The sequence below is a fragment of the Hyaena hyaena genome, unplaced genomic scaffold (assembly GCF_003009895.1).
Source record: "Hyaena hyaena isolate Hyena2069 unplaced genomic scaffold, ASM300989v1 scaffold_342, whole genome shotgun sequence".
Classification (NCBI taxonomy): domain Eukaryota; kingdom Metazoa; phylum Chordata; class Mammalia; order Carnivora; family Hyaenidae; genus Hyaena; species Hyaena hyaena.
In genome coordinates, this window is record NW_024080974.1 from 283,743 (window position 1) to 296,382 (window position 12,640).

Here is a 12,640-nt window from a genome sequence, read left to right on the forward strand (position 1 = left end):
TTTTGCTCTTGTTCCTCTACATGCTGTTCTTTACACAACAGCTAGAGAGACCTCTTAAAAATGTAAAGAAGATAAGTTATTTCTTTCTTCAAAATCTTCCAATGGCTTCCCATCACACTGAGAATAAAATATGAATCCTTGATGATGGCCAGCCAAGACCCTACATGGTCTGACTGTTGCCCATTGATCTGACTTCATAGTCAAATGCTCTTCTTTTCTTCACTCAAGTCATTCCACTCTGGCCTTTTGCTATTCCTTAGAAATGCCAGGCTCCCTTCCTGTCTCAGAGTCCTCACACAAGCTGTTCCCTAAGCAAGCACAGAACACTCTTCCCACTGATCTGTCTGTGGTACCTACCCTCCATTTAGTTTCTCCCCTAATGTGGCCTTCTTAGTCAAAAAGACCATAGATTAATTTAATGTTTAAAAAATTAAAATAAATCAAAATAAGTCTGGAAAAGGAAAACAAAGAGACAGAAAATAGAGAAAAGAGCAGAAAACAAATAATAAAATGGTAGACCTAAATCTAATCATATCTGTAATACATTAAATAGAAATGGTCCAAATATACCAATTAAAATAATGAGAATGTCAGATTGAAATTTTTAAATACCCCCAACTATATTCTGGCTATAGGAAATATACTCTAAATGATATAGATAGGTAAAAGTATAGGAAAAAGCTTGCTCTGAAAACACTAATTAAAAGTAAAAAAAAATATTTTTTTAATGTAGTGTAAAAAATTCTATTAAAAAAATGCAAGTTGAAAAAAAACCCAGTGAAACTATATAAGACTTAATAATAAGAGGGCTAGATAAAAACAAATGAACAAACAAAAAACAAAGAAGAGAAAGCAGTCTTAAAACTGCTTAGGGAAAAATTTTTAGTGGGAGTGGTCGATTAGTAGTGAGGTTAAGTAGAATGAGTACTGAAAACCTATTAGTTAATTGAAAGCTGGAAAACCTTCATAAGAACATGTTGACCAGGAAGTAGAATGCAGCATTTAGACTGGCATTGTTTAGGAAGTTAATAGTTAAGCTGGTTGGATTGAGAACATTTGTTTATCCCTTTGTCCTTTTGAAAACTTACCAGGAAGACAGTAAAGAAATAAAAAATGTATAATTCCCCAAAGTTCAAGATAGTGGAGAAGAGCTGTTCATGGCACCCAAAACTACTACTCAAGATTTTAATACCCCAAACCTAAAAATAAATAAGTAGCCAAGAATCCTACAATTTGGTGAAGTAAAACAGAGAGTAAAACAAGCAAATGCATGGCCATAAGTATATGGAATGGTGTCAGGAGGAGTGAGGTGCAGCCTGGTGCGGTGGTGTAAGATAGCTAAGCATTATCCTATGGCGGAAGTTAAACAGGATACGATACTCATGTTATTTAGAAATTGGAAAGTAAATAGCAAAAACAAAAAACAGCAAGCTGTAAAAACAACTGCCTCTGGGGAGTGAGAATCAGGTAAGGAAAGGGGGAGCAAGGAGTCACTGTAAGATTTGCAAGTTTTCTAGTTTTATTAGACCCTATACACTGTATACGAGTCACTTTGATAAGAATGAAAATAAATAAATAACAAATATCTTTAAAGGCAGATCACAAATTACAAAATAAAATTGGTCTTATTAAACAGCAAGAAAAAGTTGAGGGAATGTGGAGACATGGCGGTCATTAGTTTTGACCATGCTTTGAAGATATTCTTGCAAGGACAGGAACTAGAGTGATAAGGCCATGTGTAGTTGGCGGGCGAGAGGATTGAGGGAAGGCACTTTAGGGTGGAGACAAGTATTAAAGATACAGAAAACAACAGGACTATGATGGAGCACATATTCAGAGGAGACAAGAGAGAATGAGGTCCCGGCCCACCCTTTGACACAGAAAGCAAGGGAGTGTGGGTGAGTTTACAAATAAACTCATCAGTGGAGGGAATGAGAACTGGGACTTTGCTTTGTTTATGAATGACTTGGTGTGGTTTGTTATTTATGATCTCCATATTAGAGAAAAGATTAATGCAGATGAGAAAAAGAATACAAATGCTGTTAGGTTTATTTTAAGTAATGCTAACAGTCATCATTTATGTCTATATGCCTAATTACTATATAGTATAATAATGGTTATATATATAAAGTCAGGTTGACATTTATAAATTTTATATGATTACAAAATGGAACTTGGTATTCTCAGCCTGTTAAGTTTATGATCACTCCCCACAACTCCTCAAATTAATAAGAATGTTTGCAACAAATCTCACTTACAAATCTGCCTCTATTTTAGCCAAACAATCCTTCTAGAGGAGTTAGCTAGCAGCATATTTGATTAGATAATATTTGATTAGACAATAACTTTCTTATTTTCTCCCAAATGTTTCCATTTAGTGTCAAAATATACTTCAGGAATATAAGTGGGTAATCCACATTCACAGACTGGTCTCAGTGACTAATGCCTTCCTCCCCCCATAGGATTGCAGAATGCTCATTTCACCCACTACTCTGTCTTTCGTCCCCATATTTTCAGACAACTCATTCTATCCCCACAAGACACCTAGCTTCCTCCCTCTGGCACAGGTCATGATCTTGTCTGTAGAAGGATTGTGGAAGAAAGATGGGGAGGAGATGAAAAAGGGGGAAGAGAGAAGGAGAGGGAGACCATCTGTTAAGCTTAGTCCCTCTCCAGCGTCTAACAGAGGATGATGTTAGGGCCACAGAGTCAGGACCTCTTGCAGACCCAGCACTTTTAATTCTCTTAACAACCTCTTCCCCAGGGTCATTCAGGTCTATCTGAGCTGACTTCCCTAACTAAAAATCATGGGGTTAGAGTTTACATTACTCCCTCTCAGGAGGCTTCTAGGATTCCTGGACAAAATAATACACTTCTTCCCAGAAGTGTGGATTCCAAAGGTAAGAGCAGCCTTAGCCAATCCACACAAAAAGCCCAGTTATATGCTTTAACGGGGCCTGAGTGTCTGCTTGCCTTATAGACATGTAATGCCAAAGTTTGTCTCCAAGTGAATTTCTCTTTCTATCTAGATAGGGAAATATCTGGTGATGTGCACTCAGAAAACAAAACAAAACAAAAGCAAACAACAGTAAAAAGAAAGCAAATGAAATGCCTCCTTACACACATCAGGGCAAAACCATAAGACCAGTAACATAAGATTCTGAGTGAGTTTTCAGTATGGGTTTCCTCTGCTCCATCCATTCTCACTAGCTATGAAACTAAAAGGGAAAAAAAAGTTTTAGGAAGGTGTGTGTGTGTGTGTGTGAGAGAGAGAGAGAGAGAGAGAGAGAGAGAGAGAAGCAGAGAGAGTGGGAGACACAGAATCCCAAGCAGGCTCCAGACTCTGAGCTGTCAGCACAGAGCCAGACGCGGGGCTCAAACCTACAGACGAGATCATGACCTGAGCCAAAGTCAGAAGCTTAACCAACTGAGCCACTCAGGCGCCCCAGAAGATGTATATTTTCAATGCTTTTGTTAAGTATGTTCATAGTAGAACCAAAGTTAGAAGGAAGTATAAGAAAGCACAGAAGATAATGTTGCAAAATTAACAAAAACCCGTAAAACTGTTTCAGGATTTTAGACAAGCTGCGCTGATAAGCAAGACCAATGTGAACCTTTGTCAAGCCACTGCCATGTGCTATCACAGGTACGGAGGGCAACATATGTTGACATGAAAGCAGGTACGACCATCCAATTTATAGTAATGATAGAAGAGTAGAAGAAAGAGAAGAAAATGCTGTTGAAGTAACAGAGTACAAAAATGGAGAGAGACACAAAGACTCCCGATAAAGAAGTGGTGGGCACACCACCACTTGTGTCATTAGCACCCTTCAACCTTCTAATAAGTGATTTAGCCAAGTATGCAAGAAAATACCTGTATCGTGGCATTAGGGTACCCACTGATTTAAGCCCACTTACTAGACAGGACCTTGGTAATATGCTGAGTAAAATCATGCATAGCTTGAAATAGCTAAGAATCAAATAAAATTAATTAATTTTGTTCATAAAATGGAACTACCTTTTAAAAAGCATGTTTCTTGGAAGAGAGGGTGATTTCAAAAAATAATATATTTTCAAGAATATTTTGCATTTAGAAAACATAGTACTAAATCTAAAACTAATTAATACAAGACCAGTAAATATCCACAAAATACAATAAAATCTACCAGAAAACCACCATATTACTAAAACATTGTTACCTGTTTCTGGAGTTCATATAAAAATAGACAAGTTATAGAAGGGGAGAAAAGAGCAGTTACATAGGCTAAAATACAGAAGATGATCAGTTAAAAACTTACTTAGATAGTATTGGAGTAGATATGTTTTGTTAACCAAAGTGTTTCTACATGTACATTTGGCATCTAAAAATTAATTTCTGGTCATTTTGCTTTTAAAAGCATAGAGGTTCACACATGAAGATTTTAATGGAGAATAAAATGCGTTTGATTAAGTGATAGTTTACATCATTATTTTTCACGTCCCTTTAGGACATAGGTAGTACAGCTCCATTTCCCTATGAGAGTAAGGCTTTTTTTTTTTTTTAATAAGCATAGTACTATAATAACTGGTAATTGTGAAAGGTATCACTGCATTAAAAAGCATTTAATTTTATACAGACAGCAAGACATAATCACACCATTGTCTATGTTAGTCCAGCAACCTTTGTATAACCTATCTCTTTAGGTAATTGTCATTCTTAAAAAGAGATGGACTAATGATGACTGATGTGTTTGTTTTGGTGGGTGAATGCAGACCAAAAATGTCTGAGGTCATTGTATTCTCTTAAAATTAAAAAAAAAAGACTCCAAAAATTTCTCTCAACCTCATTCCTATGTTTAGCAACTATTAGAGACAGTAAAGTTCTCTTTCTGTCAGTTCCCAATCTCTTTTATGAAATGTAATCACTGAGTCTATATGGCAGAGCCTCCTTAAGCTGATACTGCTTTGCAATTCCAAATAACCCAACTTTCATCAGCCGACTGGAATCTCTTTTGTCCTTTAATAAAAGTAGAATTTAAATCAACAGTAAAGCCCTGATAACTCACAGTCCCAATTCCATGTGGTTTCAGTTTTAGTGAATTTGGCAATAAGGAATGTTTAGTGATTGGTTATATTTATTTCAGGAAATGTAGTTTTGCTTTTCAAGGTACACCATAACATACTTTTACCACAGTAGCATGGTTTCTAAGTATTGAGATTCATTATTGATGTCTTAGAGTGGGGAAAGTAAAAGTTTTTTCATTTGGAAAATTCGTGGAAAAAAAAGGAATAAATCTTTAAATTTTAGGACTTTGATCTTTGAACTCATGGGGTTGCAGACTTTTGAAGTATGCCTTTGTATATCTCTGGCTCTCACTCTTGTGGTTGCTAGGAGACAACATTCCTGCGGCTGAATATCCTACTTGTTGTCCAATTTGGTCACTAAGAGTGTTATGGTAGAGTTAATTTTTAGATCTCTTTGAGAAAGACACCTTCAGATTTTTTTTTTTTAATGCCACAGAGAAAAAGCCTGATTTACTGAGAGTTATATATCCTGTCCATTTTTTACTCTGGTACATTTATTTTATTATTATTATATTTGCATAATATTTTTGAATCCTGGACTCTGCAAACCACATTCTTTAGTTTTGGGAGGTATTTATGATTTATTTGTACAACTCAGGAGGGCACATCTGGTCACGTATGTGATTAATTTGAAAATGCAGTGGACCTTTGTGTTTGTGGCCTCACCTGCACGCTGAGCACACGGCCCATAGTTACGGACATTGTGATGAAAATCATGCACCTTCCGCAGTGATCACATTATTTTAAATTTATAAAAGCACATTTTATTTTAGAAAAACCAATTTAATATGCTTTTATATATATTTGTAATTGATGCTTAACAATTTATGTCTTGATTAATATGTATCCTGATATAACATAGATACTCTACCACGTTTTTCTATGGTTTAATTACATGTGATTATTTAACAAGAGCATCAATCTAGGATATTGTGTGATACTTACTCACATCTTCAGAAAAGTGGAATTGCTATTTCTATAGTGGTATCTGTTTCTTCCTTTTTTTTTTTTTTTTTTCTATTTTTATGGAGGTGAGGGGCTGAGAAGTCTGGTTTTGGCACTGTCACCTCCTCTGGACTTAGTTTTTTAGTCATTGTCACCTGTAAAGAACTTGCTAGGTGTCTTTCAAGGTCCCTTTCCAAATTTAAGCTTTAATAATTATTTTTTTAGTCTGAATAGACTAGGTGCTCATTAAACTTTAGTGCTGATAACTAGATAGGTATAGAAAAATAGCTTCAATTTATTGCCTCATTTTTTCCTTTTAAAATTGGTTAATTTAGGGGCATCTGGGTAGCTCAGTTGGTTAGGTATCTGATTCTTGATTTCTGATCAGGTATGCTTCACAGTTTGTGGGTTCAAGCCCCATGTTAGGCTCTGTGCTGATGGTGTAGAGCCTGCTTGAGATTCTCTCTCTCCCTCTCTTTCTGCCCCTCCCCAGCTCATGCACTCTCTCTCTCTCTCAAAATAAATAAATAAAATTTAAAATTGGTCAGATTATACAAAAAGTGAGGTTGTATTTTATAAACCATATATTGGTATACATACTCACAAGGGATCTTTAATTTCCTTCTGTGTATGATGCAGTTTGGATGTTAATATACTAGAATCATTTCAATAATTTGTGGGGAAAATATGAGAGAAATGGGATTGCTATGGAAATTGCAGTTTACATAATTACCATAAATGCATCATAAGTAAACAGCTTGTTACCCATAGATAGAAGTACTGAGCATAACATAACCTATCAGCTAAATGCATTTTATACAAAATTACTATGGTCTAATTATTCTGGATAAAGAATTTGTTATCCAAAGCAATCTTGAGGAAGAAGAACAAAGCTGAAGGTATCACAATTCTAGATTTCAAAATATACTACATAACTATAACAATCAAAACATTTTGGTATGAGCACAAAAATAGACACTTGGACCAATGGAACAGGATAGAGAGCCCAGAAAGAAACCCATACTTGTATGATCAATTAATCTACCAAAAAAGAGACAAGAATATACAATGGGGAAAAGACAGTCCCTTTTTTGAGACAAAGTCTCATAAAGGCTGTTGGACAAACTAGATGGCTACATGCAAAAGAATGAAACTGGACCGCTTTCTTACATCGTACACAAAAATAAATTAAATATGGATTAAAGACCTGGAGTGCCTGAGTAGCTCAGTTGCTCGAGTGTCTGACTCGATATCAGCTCAGGACATGATCTTGTGGTCATGAGATCAAGCCCCACAATGGACTCCACGATGAACATGGTGCCTGCTTTGGATTCCCTCTCACTCCTTCTCTCTTTGGCTCTCCCCCATGTGTGCACATGTGCTCATGCTCTCTCTCTCTCAAAATAAATAAATAAACCTTAAAAAATGGATTAAAGACCTGAATGTGAAGCTTGGAACCATAAGAGTTTCAACATAGGCACTAATCTTCTGGACAAGTCTTAGGAACATTTTTCTGGACATATCTCCTCTGGCAAGGTAAACAAAAGCAAAAACAAACTATAGGGACTATACCAAAATAAAAAGCTTTGCACAACAGAGGAAACGATCAACAAAACAAAGAAGCAACCTATTGAATGGGAGAAGTCATTTGCAAATGATATATCTGATAAGGGGCTAATATCTAATATATATAAAGAATTTATACAACTCAACACCAACCCCCTCCCCCCAATTAATTAAATCAAAAATGGGCAGGGAACTTGTATATTTTTCCAAAGAAAACATACAGGTGCCAACAGGTACATGAAAAGATGCTCAACATCACGCATCATCAGGGACATGCAAATCAAAACCACAGTGAGAGATTACCTCACACCATTAGAATGGCTGGTACCAAAAAGACAAGAAATAGCAAGTGTTGGCAAGAATGTGGAGAAAAGGGACCCCTCATGTTGCACTGCTGAGAATGTAAATTGGTGCAACCAGTGTGGAAAACATTAAGGAGTTTCCTTAAAAATTAAAATTAGAAATTGCATATGATCTAGTGATTCCATTACTTTACCCAAAGAAAACAAAAACATTAATTTGAAAAGATCTATGCAGCCCTATGTTCATTGCAGCATATTTACAATAACCAAGATATGGAAGTAACCCAAATGTCCTTCAATAGATGAATGGATAAAGAAGTTGTACACACACACACACACACACACACACACACACACACAATGGAATTACTCGGCCATAAAAAAGAATGCCATTTGCAACAACATAGATGGACTTAGAGGGTATTATGCTAAGTAGAATAGATCAGACAAAGACACATGTGGAAGTTAAAAAACAAAACAAATGAGCAAACAAACAGAAACAGATGCCTAAACACAGAGAACAATTGGTAGTTTGCAGAGAGGACAGGAATGGGGAATGGGCAAAATAGGTGTGGGGATTGAGAGGTACAAAGCAAAACAAAAGAATGCTTTATCTACTTTTAGAAGGATTCCTGTGAACAGTGAGACTGCAGCCTCAGGCATTGTTACCCTATTTTCAGTAAACTTTTACCTCTCCAATAGTGCCAGTGATCAGGAAAGAAGCACAATTTCACATTAAACTACTGAGGGAAGTGAACTTGTGTTTTCTTAGTAACAACCTACAGAGAGAACTCAGTAGATACCAACTGACTCATATGTGAATGTTCACTTTCGCCTGTCTATACTAGAAGGAAGTACTAGCTTCCTGGTATTTCACTGTTGATTCTTGTACAATCTTCTGACAGAACACAAAATGCCCCACTTTTGGGGAGTGTTTGCCAAAACATGCAGCAAATATGGTAAGTACCTCAATTATTCTTCATGGCTTGGACAGGCATTAAACAATATTGAATCACATTGTGAGAAACTGAATTGCTTTTCAATCTCAAACTGAATTCTTTCTCAAACCTTGTGTGAATACATCAAGGAGAAAATCTCAGCCAAAAGCTAGTCTTAACATCTTTCTAACACTTTGTAATAGATGGTGCAGCCCTCAGGTTCAGTTTTCTACAGACCATAGTGTCCAACTCCAATAGCTATTTATTTTTATGATTGATTTCTATTTATGGTATGAAATATTAATTTTCTATTTATAGTATTGAAATTAAGTTGTATTTTAAAATAAATTGAGTTAAGGGGCACCTGGGTGGCTTAGTTGGTTAAGTGTCTGACTTTGGCTTAGGTCATGATCACGTGGTTTGTGAGTTCAAGCCCTGCATCAGGCTCTGTGCTGACAGTTCAGAGCCTGCAGCCCACTTCAGATTCTGTCTCCCTCTCTCTCTGCCCCTGCCCCACTCATGGTCTGTCTCTGTCTCTCTCAAAAATAAATAAACATTAAAAAATAAATTGAGTTAAGTAAAAACGATGATTTGGCTTAAAGAAAAATGCTCAGTAAATGATAGCATAGATAGAAAATAGGGGCAGTTGTCACAAAGAAAGGGCTGAAGTTTGGGAAACACTACATAAAGAGATATTCCTGAGTAATATCTAGGAGATGATAGTCTCTAGAATAGTTTCCCTGGGTTCCATGTATTTTATAAAGGAAAACTTAGCAAAGTAGTGATGCATCTTGTTAGATTTTGATACCTTTTTGAGAAGTAATGAAGAGCTGGGAGAAAGATGATCATCTTTATTGAGGGTTTCTTTGCTCAGTGGTTTTCACACGTGCTCATTTGCTCCTCAGAACAACTTTGAAAAATTAATATTAATTTGCACATTCAGGTTTAGGTCTGAGCTTCAAGCCTTTCTTCTGACCACACAGTTGAAATATCAGATCTTATGCACCAGAAGTAGGTAGGTTAAAAGCGAAGAACGTGAGCAGGGATGACCACATGGAAAAGCATGATGTTTGAGGTTATGGTTTACCCGAGTCTCAATCCTAAATATGTGCACTGTTGAGTGTCGCTATGCTATTTACTGTCATTTACTGTGTGCAAACTTTTCTGAGGCATTTTCTTTTAATTTACAAAATGTAGAACATTACAACTAGCTTAAGAATTGTTGGAGGGATTAAGTGAAATAGCATAGGTAAAGCATTTAGCACAGTACGTGGCACGTAAGCAGTTACTCAATGTTAGCTCCCTTGTTCTAGAGACTCTACATGATTATTAGATATGCATATACAATGGAAAAGTGACACTATCTGCCCACAAACAAATATTTGATTCCTTCACTAGTCCTCACCGCAAGAGAATAATTAGGGACGAGAGATAGAGTTATCATTTATTCACATGTATTCACAAGTTAATAAATCAAATGCATTTCAATTTTCTTTTCTTTTCTCCTTTCCTGGTATCACAAAGAAAGCATTTCCCTTTATGGAAGATCTGAAATAAGGCCTGCCATATGATAAAACATTTGGTTCCTTTCATTGTATAAGGAAATGTGAAATACATAAATACATTTATTTTAATCTGATTTAAATAGTGTATTTTCATCAATAATAGCAAATGTTTTTCTGTACTGGTCACTGATAGCTGTTAAAAACAAGTCCAGGAATGCCTTTCAGACTTTTATAGTTCTATAAAAAGAACTCTAGAATGTCATCCCAACATATTTTTCTATAAAAATGGCTCTTAACTTCTCTCTTTCCTTTCACCAAAGTCTTCAAAGACCCTGTCAGACTACCTTAGGTCATATGAACTCACATACTCACTTCCTATGATAGATAATAAAAATGAAAGTTTTTTTTATAAGGGTCAATGCAAATCTTCATGAGTAAATTATACACAGAAAAGCACTTAGAAAATTCCTCAGAAAGCATCAATATTTTCATTTATTTTCAGAAATAAGGAGTTTCAAGAAGCTGTTGATTTCTTCACCTGGGCTCTTAAAATTGATCCATGTTTTCTGGATGCTTATGTTGGACGGGGAAATTCCTACATGGAATACGGCCATGATGAAGCCACCAAACAAGCACAGAAGGACTTTCTGAAAGTGTTGCACATTAATCCAGCATACACAAAAGCCAGAATTAGTTTAGGCTATAATTTGCAGGTAGTATTCTATAACAACCTATTAGCCCATAAAAGTTCCTTTTGGAAAAAGGGAAAGAATATATTTGGCCCTTTACTGGTGATTGGGATACATGTTATTTCTTTGCTTTATGTACATTTTACTTTTCCCTTAAGGTTAGAGCAGCAGGGAGAAGCGAGGGTTTAATAGCAGAGACCTGGTACATTAGTGAGATGATGACCTTTTGAACCTGAGGTCCCTTAATGCCTGTGCCTTGCCTTACCTTACCCCCACACTTACAGACATCTTTTGAAATTTGCCTGATGGGTTTCACGTGTAACAGCCTGGCTAACATTTGTTTCACAAACTTGTATTGGGCCCCATAGCTATTGTCCTGTTGAATTAATGAAAAGCTAGAAAGAATAAACAATGCATGAGAATTTTGAAGTGAACTTTAGCCATACAATGGGTCAGATAACCACTGTATAGGGATTCAGGTCATCTTCCAAATGGCAGTGAATGAGAACTTGCTGGGCAGGCAAGAGACTAGGGGTTTGTCCTTTCAGGGAGAGTGCTACTCTGTGTGATACACAGAGTAGATCTAAGCAGGTCTCTGAATGGTTTCTGGAGCACTCTGACCTGACCCATGCACTCAGTAACGTATTTGCACTAATAAAATATGTAGCGACATTCTTGGAATAAAGTGCTAAGTATGCTATATTTTCCATGGAGAGGAACTGAGTAATTTAAAATTTTCTTCTCTTTTTTTAAATCTTTTTTCAGTATTCAAAGTTTTAGACAATAGGCAACAAATATGTTCAAAATATTGTAATTTGCAGAAATTCTTGTTAATCTACAATTAAAGTTGAGTTTTTAAAAATTTGAAAATAAATGAGTTTGGCTGATCTAATAACATTAATTATATTGGAATTGATTATTAGGATTGGTGGTGTGCCCAAGAGCTGATAATAAGGGAAGTAAAGATTGCCCTCTGAGACCAAAACATAAAATTAGCCACTATTGGATCACAGTAGAAAGTTGCAAAATCAATTTGAAGAGACAGGATGACTCCCAAAGCTGCTAGAGCTGACTGCAATCCAACGAAATGTGTTAACATTGTCATTCAGTGCATTCAGTAGGCATTTTACTGAGCACCTAATATAGGGTAAGAACTTCTCTAGGCCTAGGGATATGCAGTAAACCAAATATACTTGATTCTTCCTATAGAGTTTACCACCTACTAGAGAGATGAGTATCAAGCAATCATGTTAATAATTATTTAATTATACTTATGGTAAGTACAACAAAGGAAAGGATATGTTTTAGGACGACTTAAACAAGGGAACTTAGATTTGTTGAAGAAGTAATGAAGGGCTTTTTGAGAAAGAAACATTTAATGGAAGTGTGAAAGACTCGTAATCAGTCAGAGTTAAGAGTTGGAGCTAGGACACAGTGAACAACCCATTATAAAGTCTTGTGAAAGAAACTGAGGACCCAGAGTGTTGTGCAAGAAGAGGGTGTTGTAGGACAAGGCTAGAAAATTGGGAAATTACTGGAGGTAAAGGCCTTTCAGGTCAGTTAAAAATGTTAATATGATTAAGCAGAGAAGTGGCATAAGAGTTTTGTTTTATGGAGATCTTACTTTGTAT

General features: G+C 36.1%; 1 protein-coding gene across 1 annotated transcript in view; it reads left to right on the top strand.

The window, feature by feature from the left end:
* TTC6 (tetratricopeptide repeat domain 6) overlaps positions 1 to 12,640 on the top strand; it is a 186,031-nt gene that overhangs the window by 162,292 nt on the left and 11,099 nt on the right. Inside the window, exons 27-28 of the mRNA XM_039249557.1 lie at positions 3,573 to 3,646; positions 10,823 to 11,033. Coding sequence (XP_039105488.1) covers positions 3,573 to 3,646; positions 10,823 to 11,033 — 285 coding nt within the window. The remainder of the gene's footprint in view (positions 1 to 3,572; positions 3,647 to 10,822; positions 11,034 to 12,640) is intronic.